Source organism: Monodon monoceros, unplaced genomic scaffold, assembly GCF_005190385.1.
Source record: "Monodon monoceros isolate NGI ecotype Baffin Bay Population unplaced genomic scaffold, NGI_Narwhal_1 Super_Scaffold_15, whole genome shotgun sequence".
NCBI classification, from domain to species: Eukaryota; Metazoa; Chordata; class Mammalia; order Artiodactyla; family Monodontidae; genus Monodon; species Monodon monoceros.
Genome location: NW_021703771.1, coordinates 78930329 through 78949598, shown reverse-complemented (window position 1 = coordinate 78949598; position 19270 = coordinate 78930329). Strand labels below are relative to the sequence as shown.

The 19270-nt window shown below is 38.9% G+C and overlaps 1 protein-coding gene across 1 annotated transcript in view; it reads left to right on the top strand.

The window, feature by feature from the left end:
• The first annotated feature begins 1303 nt into the window (after window positions 1–1303).
• TMEM242 (transmembrane protein 242) overlaps window positions 1304–19270 on the top strand; it is a 47269-nt gene continuing 29302 nt past the window's right edge. Inside the window, exons 1-3 of the mRNA XM_029224124.1 lie at window positions 1304–1463; window positions 1977–2077; window positions 17006–17143. Of these exons, the coding sequence (XP_029079957.1) occupies window positions 1376–1463; window positions 1977–2077; window positions 17006–17143 (327 nt within the window). The 5' untranslated portion in view covers window positions 1304–1375. The remainder of the gene's footprint in view (window positions 1464–1976; window positions 2078–17005; window positions 17144–19270) is intronic.

The following is a 19270-nucleotide window of genomic DNA, read 5'->3' as shown; positions in this document are numbered from 1 at the left end:
TTCAGAGCTGTCAACTCCAGTGGTAGGCCCTGGGCATCTATAATTTAAAAAAATCTCTATAGGCAATGCTGCAAAACAGCTACTGGAATCGAAGGGGATAATAACTAGAGCTAAGATGCACTAAGTGTTTGTGCCAGGCACTATGCTAACTCCTTTACCTACACTGCTTCACTTCATTCTTTCGGCAATACTATGAGGTGGGTTCTATCAGTTTCTGTATTTTGCAGGTGAGGAAACTGAGGTAAGTGAGCCTAATAACCTAATCAAGTTCACATAGCTGAGAAGTGGTTTAGGACCAGAGCCCAGGTTTGGGCTATTAACTGCATTTTAACTGATGCATTCATTTACTCTTTCATCCAACATTTATTTATTATACATGACCAGGTAACACCCTGAGAGCCGGGACGTATAAAAATGAATAAAGATCTCCATCCCCATCTCAAGAAGTTCATGGCTTTTGCTGTTGTCGTTCAGACTGAACAAGAATGACAGATTGCCTCATTTTAAAAGATGATGTCATGTGTCTGTCTTTGAGAGGCTGAAAAGATTTTCTATGACTACCAGCCGCCTCCTCTCAATGGCCGCTTACTGAATCCACCACCTTTTGCAAATTAGCCTCCCAGTCTGTGAAGACTGGGTCTGTTTGTTGGCCGCTGGCGCTGAGCCGCTCTGGGGCAGCCTTGAAGCTCCGTGTTAGCAACCCCTTAGGGTGCTCCTCTGCTCTCCCGGCTGCGGTTGTGCCATTCACTTCAGTTCAGCATGCTAGCCATCCAGTCCCTTCGGCTGGACAATCAATCAAACCGTGGGGTAGGAAGCGCATCACCACACAGCTCATAGGCTGGCAGTCTTCCAGGGATAAAGCCTGTCACTTACACCTAAAGCGACAACTGTTACGAAATTTCCCAGCAAAGTACAGAGAAAAGGCCGAGGCCTGCTTTTTAGAATCGTGAAATGTTAACGCCGGCCAAATCCTCAGACATAGTGTACGGCTCACCGGGAAACAGAGCTGCAGGGTCTCTAACCAGGCTGGGACTGGGCTCCTGGCGCAATCTGCGACCCCTCACTGCCCCCTAGAGTCAAAGCTGAGCAGTGTTTCAAATAGACACAATATTAAAGTGCAGCGATCATCACCTTGGAGCAGGCAAATGATCCTCCCTGGTTGACAACCGTGGAAGACACCGCCCCCGGGGTGCAGCCACAGCAGCTTCCCCGCTCGCGCGCGGGGGAGGACAGAAGTTTTGGGGCAAAGGTCGTTCTCCGGACCGGTATTCAGGTTGCACAGATGGAGGGGGCAGCGGAACCTTTCTCCTCCGCCTAGCTCTCGCTTCCACCCGGTCGCAGTTGGCGCCGGACGCAGTAGTGGCGGCTTATAAACATGGAGACAGAGGGTGCTGGGACTGGAGAGCCGTCTTCTCGGCTGGGGGCTCCGGCGTCCACTAATGACCGGCTTTTCGTGGTTAAAGGTGTGGTGTGGTGGGGTGCGGGTGTCGGGGTAACCTCACCCGGGGCCCTAGCCTGCGCTGGAGCTGGCATTCCCACTCACACCCCGCCCAGGGAGACCTTCGCTTGGGTGCCCTGGGTTTAGTCCGTGGGCTGGTCCCGCGAGCTGTTCTGTATGTGCTGCATTTTCCCCATTCCCTCTGCAGTTGCTCTCGTGTCCTCCCTTTTCTAACTCCCACTCTCTCTTTTTTCTCCCCTGGAGAAACTTCACGCAGTTGTCCCCGGGAAGAGACCCTGCGCCTATTTCCTACCTTAGCATGGCCTCAGGAACCAGAGGTCGTGTGGTCACGCAGGTTTCCCAGCCGCTGTCATTTACCTTTGCCAAGAGCTGCTTAGCCATCGTTTCTCGAAATTCAAAAGTGATTTTTAAATAGTATCTGAAACTTACTTGTGTCCATCTTTTTAACGTAAGGGTTTGTTTTTGTTTTTTTTTCCTCTCCCCACCCTCCATGCCCTACCCCCAAAACTCTTGACAGGTGGAATTTTCCTTGGTACTGTTGCTGCAGCGGGAATGCTGGCTGGATTTGTTACAACGCTATCATTGGCTAAAAAGAGAAGTCCTGAATGGTTCAATAAGGTTTGTGACACCGAAATCCATTCATAGCATTATTGTTGTTTACAAATCAATGGCAGCTGTTTTGACTAGGAAAAGTAAAGAAAGTGTTGGTGGCCTTTCACATTACTTTAAGAAGTAAACCAGTGTGCACCTCATAGATTCAGGAAGTGTACAAATTAATCAACTGTCTGTATTTTCGTTTAAAAAGAAGTACTTAATTATGCGCTTTTTAAACTTTTAGCAGAACAAGTCTTTGAAAGCTCATCCAGTACATTTCCTATTCACAACATGACATTAAATCTAAATCTAGGTAAATCATTCTCAGTTGTGAGAGGCCCCAATATTGTACGTACCACTAAAAAAAAAAAAATGCCAATTAAATTCTTGAGACAGCACTGCAAGAGGCTTTTCTCAGAGATGTTAAAATGATGAAATACAGTGCATCTTAGTATAGATGAAAAACATAGGTCAGCTCCTTGAACCCAGAAACCATGCATGCTTGTGCAGTGCAGCAGCCCCACTCCCTAGAAAATTGCCTGGCACATAGTAGGTGCTCAGTAAATTTTGGTTGAATGACTATAACCTACGGAGGGCAGAAAATCCTTATTCCATGAGCAAAATTGAGCAGTCATGCTGTCATGGACAGGTGTACTTCATTTTCCCAGTTGAGAAATTTTCTTCCCCTGTGGTGGTTCTTCTGTATCATTCTGTTTCTGCCCTACCCGCCTCATAAGGTTTATTTATCCATTAATTAATTGCTTCAACAAATGTTTATTTTGGATCTTTTATGTGCAGGCACTGTGCTAGCTAGGTGCAAGAGATACAAAAACGAACAAAACATATGTACCCCTCAAAAAGCGAAGTCTGGTGTGGGAGACAGATGGTAAACAAATAATCACACAAATAACAATCTAATTACAATTTGATATTTGCTTTGGAATACAGTGTTATGTGAAAAGTCATAAACCAGTTGAATTCCCTTCTGACTTGTATTTATCTTTAATAATCCGATAATCATATTTAAGCCTTAAGAATGGCAAGAGACCACATTTCAAGTGCATTTGGATTCCCCTCTGAATACTCAGAGTTCCTATGGAGTTTCCCAAATCACTGTTATGAGCTCATGGTCATTTTCCCCCTATGTCACAGAATATTTTCAGCGCAGAAATATATATTTTGTGAAAGAAATCAGTGAAACCTGACTGATAGTGGTGTTTTAATAGTGGAGTTTTGGTTGATTTCTAAATCCAAGTTAACATGATAACCTTTGGGTCACAGATCTTTTTTGAGAATCTGATGAAAGCTAGCAATTCTCTCTCAGGAAAAAAAAAGCACATATACATGTTCACAACTTTGCATTCTATTTTGTGGTTCTGAGATTTGATATCACACATGGCCTTTATAGTCTAACGTGGTGGTTTTCAAACTGTGGTCCACAGAACCCTGGGGATCCTTGAGACCCGTTGGGCATCTGTAAAGTCAGTTATTTTCATAATACTGCTAAGATACCTGCACTAATGATACAGAAACAACAGAGAGTAAAACTGCTGGTGCCTTGCTGTAGTCGAGGCAGTGGCCCCAAACTATACTAGCAGGCATTGTTTTCTTCCTTCCTGTGCACCCGAGGTTAAACCCATCATTGCATAAGAGTATCCTTGATGAAGAAGTAAAATTATTTATTTTAAATATCTTGACCCTTGAACTTAACCTCTTCAATATTCTGTGTGAAGAAATGGGAAGTACACATAAAGCGCTTCTGCTTTATACCAAAGTAATATGTTTTTCTCAAGAAAAAGCAGTTGTGTGAGATACACACTGAACTAGCCACTTTTTTTCATGGCATATTATTTTCACTTGTAAGAGCAACAGACAAATTGTAGTTATTCAGAAGTGAGTATTTGGTAGGCATTTTCTTGAAAATGAACAAAATGAACCTGTCTCTTCAAGCAAGCAATTGTTAGTATTTGTTGCCAGTGATAAAATTCCAGTTTTTGAGTAAAAATTAGATTTTAGAAAACGTGTGTCTGCCATTGTGAGCTTGCCATCTGCTCAAACACTTAAAAGGCTTTTCTTTTTTTAAAAGATTTATTTATTTAGTTAGTTATTTATCTAATTTATTTTTGGCTGCTGTTGGGTCTTAGTTGTGGCACATGGGATCTTCATTGCGTCACATGGGCTCTTCGCTGTGGTGCACGGGCTTCTCTCAAGTTGTGGTGTGCAGGCTCCAGGGTGCATGGGCTCTGTAATTGTGGCGTGTGGGTTCTGTAGTTGTGGCGTGTGGGTTCCCGAGTGCATAGGCTCTGTAGTTGTGGCACGCGGGCTCTCTAGTTGAGGCGCATGAGCTCAGTAGTTATGGCACGTGGGCTTAGTTGCCCCACGACATGTGGGATCTTAGTTCCCTGACCAGGGATCGAACCCACATCACATGCATTATAAGGTGGATTCTTTACCACTGGACCACCAGGGAAGTCCCTAAAAGGCTTTTCTAATGAGATTGGTAGGGATATGAATGATGTAATTTTTTGGTATTTAATAAATAAATGATGTCAACAGTTGAAAGATAACTGTTATCTTGGCAAATCATTATTTTCTGAATGATCATGATGCCTGGATAAAAGTTCCATTCAACAATGCAGATTAGACTAATGGGGTTTAATGTAATAAAGTACAAGAATTCATTGATACGATTTTATATTCCATATTGCAGATAATTTTTAAGAAACTATTTGTTGAGTTTGGGTATAGTATCAAAGAAGGGAGGCTATTAAAATACTCCTCCCTTTTCCAACCACATATCTGTATGAGGAGAGATTTTATTCATATACTTCAACCAATAAACATATTGCAACAGATTGAATATAGACACGTATATGAAAATTCAGCTGTCTTTATTAAACCAGACATTTAAAAAATTAGCAAAAATGTAAAACATAGCCTATCTTTGCACTAAATGTTTTGTTTTGTAAGATGGTTATTTTAATTCACATAATCAGAAATCTTTGGGATCAAAGTATAAATGGATCCTGAGACCAGGAAGTTTGAGAACCCCTGTTTTGGAGGTTAAATATCCTTCAAATAACAGTTATTTCAAGACCCATTTAGGTAATGAACAGACCATAAGGGTGAGTCATCATCTTTCTGATATAGTTACAACTTATGAGAAATTATAAAAATAAATCTTTAAAAAATATATATTGTTTATGTTACAACAACACGGCTGTTTCTGTGATGTAAAGAATATAGCAAAATGTATCAGGTAGGAAGGCTCTGTAGAGGAAATAGCTAGGTTGAGCATTCTTTTTAAATATCAGTTTGATTTATGTCAAATTCAGCCCAGGATTAAACTGAAAAAAAAAAAAAACTAAACTAAAAACATGAGCCTTATTCTTAGGTAAGCAGTTAACTTTCTGAAAAGCTGAACAATTCGTTCTTGATAGGTCCTGCACGTGTGAATAATAGATTAATTCTTGTTAAAGTAGATACAAGATAAGGGGCACCCATGTCTTTAAGCACAAGAGGTATTATAAACACAAAATAATGGAAAATAATTTTTTTGTTTTATCTTGGATATTAAATATCATAACTGCATTGTGATTTGTTAAATTCAAACTTCCATATGCACATGGCTTCATTTTAATTTAAATGAAAAAAATAAACAATGTGGTAGTGAAGAAAAAGGTAGCTTTCATTTATATATATGTGACTAGCATATGTGGTTATATGTAAAGATCTTTTAAAGCAACGTTATTTCTTGGCAAGTCAGTCTTTCCCTGCAACCAGTCAGTGTTCATTTTGAAAATTCTGAGCAGGCTATATGAAGGTCATGTGATGTATAACTCCAGCAGATAAAGCTTGTGACTAGACTTTTAAAAACTTAATAATAAGGGCAGATCAATTTTTTAACATCATTTCCACTAAAATTCATTTTTGGAAGTATGTAGACAGTAACTGATAATAACTCACTTCCTTTCACAATCAATTTCTGAGACTGATATACAAATACAGCATGTACCTTTTTTTTTTTTAATCTGAAAGTTTGGCAAACCTAAGATTTTATTTGGAGTATTGCTGTGTTATTAAGGGTTATTTTTATACATAGTTACCTTTTTTACTTAGCAAAACAAATGTGGGTTTGTGTAGACGTTTAAAAATTTATGTATATCTGTAATACATATATAATTTCTTCTTAGGGAAGTAAAAGATTTTTAATTTAAGTTTCTAAAATAAAATTTAAGCCAAAGCACTTAAACTGACCCTGGTGTGATAATATTTGGTTAATGATACTGCTTCTGGATGAAAATGCAAGCCAATTAGAAATTAGTGCATTTGTGTGAGATCTGTTGCTGAAATTATAGCGACATGAGAAGAAGGAATAAGATTAGAGAGTAGTATATTGTATTCATCATAGAAAATGGCTAAAGAAAAATCTCTTGAAAATCTGGTCAGGACCAGGATATATCTACAAAAAGTATGTCATTAGATAAGATCTGCTAGGTCTAGGCATGGGGATACAGATAAAGTGTTTCTATGTACTATGAATAACATTCACAATCACAAATGCATAAAAAAACCTTTATTAAGAAATGGGTTGAGCAATATAAAGAAAATTCTTAAAAAAAAAAAGACTTGAGTAAATGGGAATATATTTCCCGATGAAAGACAGGATGTTATAAGTTTGCTGTCTCTTGCCAGTTAGCTAATGTTTGATGTCATTCTAATGAAAATGCTAATGAATGGGAATTGGAGAACTTGACAAAACGTTTCAGGGTTTTTCTGGAAGAATTAATAGATAAAAATGGTAAAGAAATGTTTGATAAAAAGTAATGAGTATGGGCTTTCTTGGTGGCGCAGTGGTTGAGAGTCTGCCTGCCGATGCAGGGGACACGGGTTTGTGCCCCGGTCCAGGAAGATCCCACATGCCGCGGAGTGGCTGGGCCGGTGAGCCATGGCCGCTGAGCCTGCGCGTCCGGAGCCTGTGCTTTGCAACGGGAGAGGCCACAGCAGTGAGAGGCCCGCGTACTGCAAAAAAATAAATAAATAAGTAATGAGTATGATATACTTTCTGGATATTAAGACTTTAATGATTCTATAATTAAATCTGTGTGATTCTGTTATTTAAAAAAACCAGTTCACATTACGAAAATAGCTTAGAAACAAACCTCTCTATCTAATTTTCTAAATAAGTTGGGAGAAGGATTAATCTATAGAGTGGTGCTGGGGCAGATGCTAAGCTATTGGGGGAGTAAACTCCCTTTAGTTATCAGCTTCCATTAAAACTAAAGTAAATACCAGCTGAACTAAAAAGTTTTTTTTAAAAAAATACAGCTAGAAGGAAAGAGAAATGACTGTGACTTGAATGAGGGAAGGTTTTTCTTTTTTGTTCGCTTTGTGTCTCTGTGTTACATTTTGGTAATTCCCTCAGTATTTCAAGCTTTTCTTTATTTGTTACAGTGATCTATGATCAGTGATCTCTGATGTGACTATGATAAAAAGAGTACTGACTTGCCGAAGGCACCAATGATGGTTAGCTTTTTTTGTAGCAATAAGATGTTTTTTTAAATTGTCATGTACATTGTTTATTTATTTATTTTAATCTCTTCATGTCTTCTATTACTTAGTTTTTTTAATTAGTTATCTATTTTATACGTATTAGTATATATATATATATATGTCAATCCCAATCTCCCAATTCATCCCACTACCACCCCTCCCCGCTTTCCCCCCTTGGTGTCCATACGTTTGTTCTGTACATCTGTGTCTCTGCTTCTGCCTTGCAGACCGGTTCATCTGTACCATTTTTCTAGGTGCCACATATATGCGTTAATATATGATATTTGTTTTTCTCTTTCTGACTTAACTTCACTCTGTATGACAGTCTCTAGGTCCATCCGCGTCTCTGCAGATGACCCAATTTCGTTCCTTTTTATGACTGCGTAATATTCCATTGTATATATGTACCACATCTTCTTTATCCATTTGTCTGTCAGTGGGCATTTAAGTTGCTTCAATGACCTGGCTATTGTAAATGAGCTGCAGTGAACATTGGGGTACATGTGTCTTTTTGATTTATGGTTTTCTCTGGGTATATGCCCAGTAGTGGGATTGCTGGGTCATATGGTAATTCTGTTTTTAGTTTTTTAAGGAAGCTCCATACTGTTCTGCATAGTGACTGGATCAATTTACATTCCCACCAACAATGCAGGAGGGTTCCCTTTGCTCCACACCCTCTCCAGCATTAGTTGTTTGTAGATTTTCTGATGATGCCCATTCTAACTGGTGTGAGGTGATACCTCATTGTAGTTTTGATTTGCATTTCTCTAATAATTAGTGATGTTGAGCAGCTTTTCATGTGCTTCTTGGCCATCTGTATGTCTTCTTTGGAGAAATGTCTATTTAGGTCTTCTGCCCATTTTTTGATTGGGTTGTTTGTTTTTTTAATATTGAGCTCCATGAGCTGTTTATATATTTTGGAGTTTAATCCTTTGTTGATTCGTTTGCAAATATTTTCTCCCATTCTGAGGGTTGTCTTTTCATCTTGTTTATGGTTTCCTTTGCTGTGCAAAAGCTTTCAAGTTTCATTAGGTCCCATTTGTTTATTTTTGTTTTTATTTCCATCACTCTAGGAGGTGGGTCAAAAAAGATCTTGCTGTGATTTATGTCAAAGAGTGTTCTTTCTATGTTTTCCTCTAAGAGTTTTATAGTGTTTGGTCTTACATTTAGGTCTTTAATCCATTTTGAGTTTATTTTTGTGTATGGTGTTAGGGAGTGTTCTAATTTTATTCTTTACATGTAGCTGTCCAGTTTTCCCAGCACCACTTATTGAAGAGACTGTCTTTTCTCCATTGTATATCCTTGCCTCCTTTGTCATAGATTAGTTGACCAAAGGTGCGTGGGTTTATCTCTGGGCTTTCTACCCTGTTCCATTGATCTGTTTCTGTTTTTATGCCAGTACCATATTGTCTTGATTACTGTAGCTTTGTAGTATAGTGTGAAGTCAGGGAGCCCGATTCCTCCAGCTCTGTTTTTTTCCCTCAAGATTGCTTTGGCTATTCAGGGTCTTTTATGTCTCCATAAAAATTTTAAGATTTTTTGTTCTAGTTCTGTAAAAATATGCCTTTGGTAGTTTGATAGGAATTGCACTGAATCTGTAGATTGCTTTGGGTAGTATAATCATTTTCGCAGTGTTGATTCTTCCAATCCAAGAACGTGGTATATCTCTCCGTCTGTTTGTGTCATCTTTGATTTCTTTCATCAGTGTCTTAATAGTTTTCTGAGTACAGGTCTTTTACCTTCTTAGGTAGGTTTATTCCTAGGTATTTTATTCCTTTTGTTGCAGTGGTGTATGGAATTGTTTCCTTAATTTCTCTTTCTGATCTTTCGTTGTTAGTGTATACGAATGCAAGAGATTTCTGTGCATTAATTTTGTATCCTGCCACTTTACCAAATTCATTGATTAGCTCTAGTAGTTTTCTGGTGGCATCTTTAGGATTCTCTATGTATAGTATCATGTCATCTGCAAAGAGTGAGAGTTTTACTTCTTTTCCAATTTGCATTCCTTTTATTTCTTTTTCTTCTCTGGTTGCCGTGGCTAGGACTTCAGAACTATGTTGAATAATAGTGGTGAGAGTGGACTTCCTTGTATTGTTCCTGATCTTAGAGGCAGTGCTTTCAGTTTTTCACCATTGAGAATGATGTTTGCTGTGGGCTTGTCGTATATGGCCTTTAGTATGTTGAGGTAGGTTCCCTCTGTGCCCACTTTCTGGAGAGTTTTTATAATAAATGGGTGTTGAATTTTGTCAAAAGCTTTTTCTGCATCTGTTGAGATGATCATATGGTTTTTATTCTTCAATTTGTTAATATGGTGTATCACATTGATTGATTTGCATATACTGAAGAATCCTTGTATCCCTGGGATAAACCCCACTTGATTATGGTGTATGATCCTTCTAATGTGCTGTTGGATTCTGTTTGCTAGTATTTTGTTGAGGATTTTTACATCTATATTCATCAGTGTTATTGATCTGTAGTTTTCTTTTTTGTAGTATCTTTGTCTGGTTCTGGTATCAGGGTTGTGGCCTTGTAGAATGAGTTTAGGAGTGTTCCTTCCTCTGCAATTTCTTGGAAGAGTTTGAGAAGGATGGGTGTTAGCTCTTGGCTAAATGTTTGATAGAATTCACCTGTGAAGCCATCTTGTCCTGAACTTTTGTTTGCTGGAAGATTTTTAATCACAGTTTCAATTTCATTACTTGTGATTGGTCTGTTCATATTTTCTATTTCTTCCTGGTTCAGTCTTGGAAGGTTACCTCTTTCTAAGAATTTGTCCATTTCTTCCAGGTTGTCCATTTTATTGGCATAGAGTTGCTTGTAGTAGTCTCTTAGGATGCTTTGTATTTCTGTGGTGTCTGTTGTAACTTCTCCTTTTTCATTACTAATTTTATTGAATTGAGTCCTCTCCCTCTTTCCCTTGATGAGTCTGACTAAAGGTTTATCAATTTTGTTTATCTTCTCAAAGAACCCGCTTTTAGTTTTATTGATCTTTGCTATTGTTTTCTTTCTATTTCATTTATTTCTGCTCTGATCTTTATGATTTCTTTCCTTCTACTAACTTTGGGTTTTGTTTGTTCTTCTTTCTCTCATTCCTTTAGGTGTAAGTTTAGATTGTTCATTTGAGATGTTTCTTGTTTCTTGAGGTAGGCTTGTATTGCTATCAACTTCCCGTTTAGAACTGCTTTTGCTGCATCCCATAGGCTTTGGATTGTTGTGTTTTCATTGTCATTTGTTTCTAGGAATTTTTTGATTTCCTCTTTGATTTCTTCAGTGATCTCTTGGTTATTTAGTAATGTATTGTTTAGCCTCCGTGAGTGTGAGTTTTTTACGTTTTTTTCCCTGTAATTGATTTGTAATCTCATAGCGTTGTGGTCAGAAAAGATACTTGATATGATTTCAGTTTTCTTAAATTTACTGAGGCTTGATTTGTGATCAGGATGTGATCTGTCCTGGGGAATGTTCTGTGTGCACTTGAGACGAAGGTGTAATCTGCTGTTTTCGGATGGAATGTCCTATAAATATCAGATCTATCTGGTCTACTGTGTGATTTAAAGCTTGTGTTTTCTTGTTAATTTTCAGTCTGGATGATCTGTCCATTGGTGTAAGTGAGATGTTAAAGTCCCCCACTATTACTGTGTTACTGTCGATTTTCTCTTTTATAGCTGTTAGCATTTGCCTTATGTATTGAGGTGCTCCTATGTTGGGTGCATATATATTTATAGTTGTTATATTTTCTTCCTGGATTGATCCCTTGATCATTATGTAGTGTCTTCCCTTGTCTCTTGTAACATTCTTTATTTTAAAGTCTATTTTATCTACTGTGACTATTGCTACTCCAGCTTTCTTTTGATTTCCATTTGCATGGAGTATCTTTTTCCATCCCATCACTTTCAGTCTGTAGGTATCCCTCGGTCTGAAATTGGTCTCTTGTAGACAGCATATATATGGGTCTTATTTTTGTATCCATTCAGCAAGCCTTTGTCTTTTGGTTGGAGCATTTAATGCATTCACATTCAAGGTAATTATCGATATGTATGTTCCTATTACCATTATCTTAATTGTTTTGGGTTTGTTTTTGTAGGTCCTTTTCTTCTCTTGTGTTTCCCACTTAGAGAAGTTCCTTTAGTATTTGTTGTAGAGCTGGTTTGGTGGTGCCAAATTCTCTTAGCTTTTGCTTGTCTGTAAAGCTTTTGATATCTCTGTTGAATCTGAATGAGATCCTTGCTGGGTAGAGTAATCTTGGTTGTAGGTTCTTCCCTTTCATCACTTTAAATGTATTATGCCACTCCCTCTGGCTTGTGGAGTTTCTGCTGAGAAATCAGCTCTTAACCTTATGGGAGTTCCCTTGTATCTTATTTGTCATTTTTTCCCTGTTGCTTTAAATAATTTTTCTTTTTGTCTTTAATTTTTGTCAATTTGATTACTGTGTGTCTTGGTGTGTTTCTCCTTGGGTTTATCCTGCCTGGGACTCTCTGCGCTTCCTGGACTGGGTGGCTATTTCCTTTCCCATGTTAGGGAAGTTTTCAACTATAATCTCTTCAAATATTTTCTCAGGTCCTTTCTCTCTTCTCCTTCTGGGACCCCTATAATGCAAATGTTGTTGCATTTAATGTTGTCCCAGAGGTCTCTTAGGCTGTCTTCATTTCTTTTCATTCTTTTTTCTTTATTCTGTTCCATGGCAGTGAGTTCCACCATTCTGTCTTCCAGGTCACTTATCCGTTTTGCCTCGGTTATTCTGCTATTGATTCCTTGTGGTATACTTTTCCTTTCAGTTATTGTGTTGTTCATCTCTGTTTGTTTTTTCTTTAATTCTTTTAGGTCTTTGTTAAATATTTCTTGCATCTTCTCGATCTTTGCCTCCATTCTTTTTCCGAGGTCCTGGATCATCTTCACTATCATTCTGAATTCTTTTTCTGGAAGGTTGCCTATCTCCACTTCATTTAGTTGTTTTTCTGGGGTTTTATCTTGTTCCTTCATCTGGTACATAATCCTCTGCCTTCTCATTTTGTCTGTTTTTATGTGAATGTGATTTCGTTCCACAGGGTACAGGATTGTAGTTCTTTTTGCTTCTGCTGTCTGCCCTCTGGTAGATGAGGCTATCTAAGAGGCTTGTGAAAGTTTCCTGATGGGAGGGACTGGTGGTGGGTAGAGCTGGGTGTTGCTCTGGTAGGCAGGGCTCAGTAAAACTTTAAAACTGCTGATGGGTGGGGCTGAGTTCCCTCCCTGTTGGTTGTTTGGCCTGAGGTGACCCAGCACTGGAGCCTACAGGCTCTTTGGTGGGTCCATTGGTGGACTCTGGGAGGGGTCACGCCAATGAGTACCTCCCAGAACTTCTACTGGCAGTGTCCTTGTCCCTATGGTGAGCCACAGCAGCCCCCCGCCTCTGCAGGAGGCCCTCCAACATTAGCAGGTAGGTCTGGTTCAGTCTCCTATGGGAGACTGCTCCTTCCTCTGGGTCCCGATGTGCACGCTACTTTGTGTGTGCCCTCCAAGAGTGGAGTCTCTGTTTCCCCCAGTCCTGTCGAAGTCCGGCAGTCAGATCCCGCTAGCCTTCAAAGTCTGATTCTCTGGGAATTCCTCCTCCTGTTGCTGGACCCCCAGGTTGGGAAGCGTGATGTGTGGCCCAGAATCTTCACTCCAGTGGGTGGATTTCTGTGGTATAAGTGTTCTCCAGTTTGTGAGTCACCCACCCAGCAGTTAATGGGATTTGATTTTATTGTGATTGTGCCCCTCCTACCATCTCATTGTGGCTTCTCCTTTGTCTTTGGATGTGGGGTATCTTTTCTGGTGAGTTCCAGTGTCTTCCTTTCGATGCTTGTTCAGCAGTTAGTTGTGATTCAGGTGCTCTCGCAAGAGGGAGTGAGCGCATGTCCTTCTACTCTGCCATCTTGAACCAATTTCCAGATGAGGGAAATTTTAGTAAGTTTAAAAGCATTAGAATGCATTTTTAACCAAAAACAAACAATAAGCAAAATAAAAGGATAAAAGCAAACCAAACTAGGGAATATGATAGCACGTATGATAGGTATAAGGGCTTCAAAGAACATTAATATAGAAAGAATATACAAATCAGAAAACTTTAAATGGACAAAAAACATGAATATGCAATTCAAAAGATGTGAACATTGGCTTATAATAACTTGGACAAATACTCATTCTCAGTAACAATAGAAATGTAAGTTATAAATAGTCTTATAGGGCTTCCCTGGTGGCGCGGTGGTTGAGACTCCGCCTGCCGATGTAGGGGACACAGGTTCGTGCCCCAGTCCGGGAAGATCCCACATGCCGCGGAGCAGCTGGGCCCATGAGCCATGGCCGCTGAGCCTGCGCGTCTGGAGCCTGTGTTCCACAACGGGAGAGGCCACAACAGTGAGAGGCCCACGTACCGCAAAGAAAATAAATAGTCTTATATAAATTTCAAAGGTTTCTTTTTTTGTGTTTTTATTTTTACTGAGACCATCTAATGCAGGCCAACTTGAAATGGTCCTCATAAAACAGCATTGTAACTTAGAACAACCTTTTGAAAAGCAGTTTATAGTGTTTATCAGCTTATAAAATATTCATGCTTCTCCACTTAATAATTCTACTTTGAGGAATTTTCCCCAAGGACTTAATCAGAAATGCAAGTCAGTGTTTAGGCACAAAGAAGTTTTTAATATAAAAAAGTGAAACTACCGTACATTAATAACAAATGGCTAAGTAAATTATGATAAATCAGTGCCGTGTAACCAGTAAAAATATTTGAGTTTTTGACACAATGAGAGGATGAAAGTTGAAGATTAAGAACATTTTAATGGTGTTAAGTTGTTTTTAAAATGTCCACAATCAGAAGGAGGGAGAATGTGTCTAAATGTCTAACATGGTTTTTACTGAATAATAAAAGGGAGGTTTTTTTCATTCATTCTTATGCTTTCTCATACATACCAAATTTTCCACGATGATGTATAATCAGAAAAAAACAAGATACAACTTTTGAGGAAGTTCAAGTTTTTATTGTTTCTGACTATTTTTGTTCATTGATGTTTAGTGTGTTTTAGCAGACAGGCTCACAGGGAAAAATAATAAATTCTTAATATTTCCTAAATTCTGCAGTCTCCTTTAAAAAAATTTTTAAAGATAAATTACATTTCATATTCATGTCAAACTATGGGAATAAGTGAATGCCCCTTGGTTACATTTCAAGTAGGCCTGTAAGTATTATCACTTCTTTCTCTACTTCCAGTAGTGTAAATATTTGAATTATCCTGAGTAATGATGTTTTTATTCTAATTTACACTATGATTGTTTCCACTTAAAAAGAGACTTTCATTTACATTTTGTATTGTGTTGTATTTAGAATCAGAAGTGATAAATGACTGAATGGCAAATTCCACTTAGTCCGTAAAGCCAGGCTGCTGAAGTGCTCTAGCTTTTATAAGCATGAAACCTTGAACAAGTTATTTAATCTCTCTCTACTTTAGTTGGTCTTTAGTAAAATGAGGATAATAGTACATGTCTCACAGAGTAAGGTGAAGTAAAATGCTTAATGAATTACTGTATGCAAAATGCTTTGAACAGCGCTTGTCATATAGTAAGGGAGCAATATATATATAATTATGTGCATATATATATATATATAATTATTAACTGTGATATAGTATTTGGAAATACAGGATCCCTGGGAGATTGCAGTCCTGCAATCTTATTTAAAAATCTCATTAAAAAAAAAATTAATCTCATTAAAAAATAAGATTAATGGTCCTTTAACAGTATAAGGAAAAATGTGGCTTTGGTCCTTCTGATCAATGTAATTTAATAGTTAGTATCAATAGTAAAAAGAAACATTTAGCATATGAATGCCACTTGTGCAGTTTTATTCATGAAACAATAGATATGGAAAAAGAGCTCACCACATCCATAGAATCACCATACTTTACAAAAAATTAAATTAGCTCCCTTCATGTCAGAGCTTTACTGTTTTGTTGTTTTCTTATTATGAGCTCCTTCTAACCTAAATTAGTAGACACTAACCCTAGATATTGTCCTCCAATGAGTGTCTGACCAGTGTAGTGGAGGAGTATCTTTTTTATTTCAGAGTTTAAATCTTTAAATAAAAATACACTGTCAACTTACATTTTAAACATGGGGCTTCCCTAGTGGCGCAGTGGTTAAGAATCTGCCCACCAGTGCAGGGGACATGGGTTCGAGCCCTGCTCCGGGAAGATCCCACATGCCGCAGAGCAGCTAAGCCCGTGCACCACAGCTACTGAGCCTGCGCTCTAGAGCCCACGAGCCACAACTACTGAGCCCACACACCACATCTACTGAAGCCTGCATGCTCTAGAGCCTGTGCTCGGCAACAAGAGAAGCCCACGCACCACAACGAAGAGTAGCCCCTGCTCGCCGCAACTAGAGAAAGCCTGCACGCAGCATCGAAGACCCAACACAGCCAAAAATAATAAATAAATAAAAATAAATAAATTCATAAATTACTAAGTCATGGAATTGGAAGGGACTTTAGAAATTAGTACACCATTCCTCCCAGTATCTCTTTTTACAGTGCACCCACCCCTCCCCCAACCCCAGCACATTTCGTAATGGGGGCAGTTATTCTTTTTTTTTTTTCCTTTGGCCTCGCCCGCAGGATCCCACTTCCATAATCGCAGGCCACAGCCATGAAAGCCTGGAATTCTAACCACTAGGCCACCAGGGATCTCCCTCGGTTATTCCTTTTTGAAGTGCTCGTTGCATTCTTATTCTTCTCTAGTCAAGTTCGTTATGCTGATAGTCTGAAAGTTGTTCAGTTAGTATAATTGTAGATTTTTACCTTAATATTATATCTTGAAACTTGGGAGGAGGGTTACTGTTGTTTTTCTGGTTTCTTATTAATAGTTGCCAGGAGCTGGATTTCTACTATATGTCAGGCATTTTGCATAAATATTTAGAAGTCCTCACAATGAGTTATATCACAAGTCTTTTCTCAAATTTAGATTTAGCACACCTCTTCCAGGAAGCTTTCCTTTAAAACTTCCCCTTCTTGCAAGTCGATCAGGTGTCCTCCTTCTCTGGGTACACAGTGCCCTGTATGTATATGCAGTTCTGTCGTTGCCCTTTCCATTTAGATCATAATTTACTTCTAGTTGTCTGTGTTTCCCCCCTCCCTCACCAGGTCTTAAGTGTTCTGTCAGAAAGAAGTTGCTCTGTGTACCTAGCGCGGATCTTGGCACGGTGCCTTGCACACTCAAATATTTGTCAGAGCAGTTGTGCCTTAAGTCATGCAGTTATTGAGTGCATGAACTTGGGTTGGTCTGGCTTCCTAGTATCATGGTGCTGACACAGAGAGTCATTAATTTCAAACACTTTCCAAATATTTTTTCTTTCAGAATGATGATTTTTACCAGAGCCTTTGTGTCTTCATTGCAGGGAAGTGTGGCCACGGCTGCCTTACCGGAGAGCGGGTCTTCCCTTGCCTTGCGAGCCCTGGGGTGGGGCTCACTTTATGCCTGGTGTGGGGTTGGTGTGATCAGCTTCGCAGTCTGGAAGGCCTTAGGAGTTCACAGTGTAAGTAAGTGCAGTCCTGTAATTGCTATCTGGAATGTTTATTCTACTTTGTGCGTCTAAATCTTCCAGATTTTCAAATTTGCATACAGTTTATTCACTATCTTGTGAAGTGATGACAGAGAATTGACTAAATTTTTACTAATAACTAGGCAGCTTCTCATTACTAGTAGATCATATAAATAATTTAAATATATAAGGGTGCTGAAACTTCAAATATAATTAATGACTAATGCATAGCAAATGTTCGTTCTGTATAAATTTGTGGGAGCTACTTGTTCAGTAAAATAATTTGGAACAACTTTCTATGCTGTTTGACATCCATATATATAAACATCGTTTAAAATAAAGCATTTTAAAATTATTATTTAAATTATTAATGTGTTTACACATTATTGGAAAAAGAGCCTAGTACCTGTGTGTGTGTAACTTATACTCCAAGGTAAAAAGCTGTACATTTGGAATATGTGGCTTCTTTTTATTTAAACTATTGGTAGGAAGTTCTGTGGACCAGGCTCTTTGTGACAGGTGAGAATTGGTGGTGGTTTAGAATGGGTGGCAGAAGTAGAGTTGATGAAAAGAGGTTCTGGATATATGTTGAAGGTAGGGGAAACAAGGACTTGTTATAAACTGAATGTGGGAGGTGAGAGAAAAAGTCAAGTCAAGGATGTCTCCAGGCTTTTGGTCTGAACGACTGGAAAATGGATGGGACCAGTGTGAAAGGAGCAGATATTAGGGGATCACGTCAGGGGCTCAGTCTGGGACTTATGAGTTTGAGGTAGATTTTAGATAGCCAAGTGGAGAGTCAAGCAAGCAGTTAGATACAGAAGTTGGAATTCAGGGAACAGGTCAAGGTGAAGATCTAAATCAGTATGTGGATAGTATTTAAACCATGAGATCAGATGAGCTCACATAGACAGTGAATGTAGAGAGAAAAGAGAAGAGGTCTGAGGAAGGAGCCCTTGGTTTAGGAGCTCCTAAGGTTTAGAGGTTGAGGAATGAGGAGGTTTCCCTGCTGAAGAAGCAGGGGAAACCAGGAGAATGGTGACTTGGACGCCAGGTGAAAAGACATCTTTCAAGGAGGAGGATGCTGGGCATAAGTCATGTAGGATGAGAACTGGTAGTTCACTGAGATGTGGTGGTCATTGGTGGGTAAAGCCTGAGTGGAGTGGATCCGAAGGAGAATGGAGGAGAGAGCTCGGAGGCAGTGTGTATGGGCAAGTCTTGAGCTTTGCTGTAAAGAGAAAGAAAGAAATGGGGTCGTAGCTAGAAGGGGGAATGGGATCAAGAGAGGGTTTTTTTTTTTTTTTAAAGTTGGGAGAATTAACAGCATGTGTGCATGCTGATAGGAATGATTCAGTGGAGGGGGGAATTGATGCAAGGGAGAGGGAATTGCTGGAGTAATAGGTATTATTATTATTGAATTTTTCACACTTAGTTTAATAATAACTACATAGGCATTATTGTACTTTTCACTTAAAATATACTGACAGACAAACAGATGCTGCTTTATTCCTAGTCTGAGTAACCTTTATTTTTTAAGTAACTGCCTGCTACTCATTGTTTGTAATAATAAAGTAGGGATTACTTGAAAAAAGTTAGAAAACCCATGACTGAAGATTTTTGATGATTTTTATTGTTACCTCAATTTTGCTTTGACCAATATAAAATCTCTTCTTCCATTTCAGGCATTGTGCCAGACATTTTAGACATAGCAGATTATTTAATCCTCACAACAGCTATGAAGTAGGTGTTAATATCCCCCATCCTGTAAATGAGGAAACAGGGACTCAGGTTAAGTCACACAGCTTGTAATTGGCAGAGTCAAGATTTGAAGCTAAGTCTGATGGTCTGCAGAACCTGGTTCGTTTTCAATTTTACCTCCCTTAGCTAAGGTGGGAAATAAAGGAGTAGGTGGAAGGGGCAAGGGGAAGGAGGTAGTGAATCTGGTTTTGACTGTGGAATGATCCACACAGTCTTGATCATTTGACAGGTTTTACTGGGTATCTTCAGTGTGGACCTCCCAACATCACAATTGACTTCATTCTCGTATAGGACCAGCCATTCTTTTTTCATATGAGAGCAATTATTTGAAAACAAATGGAAAAGATTGGGAGGAAATATGTTTAG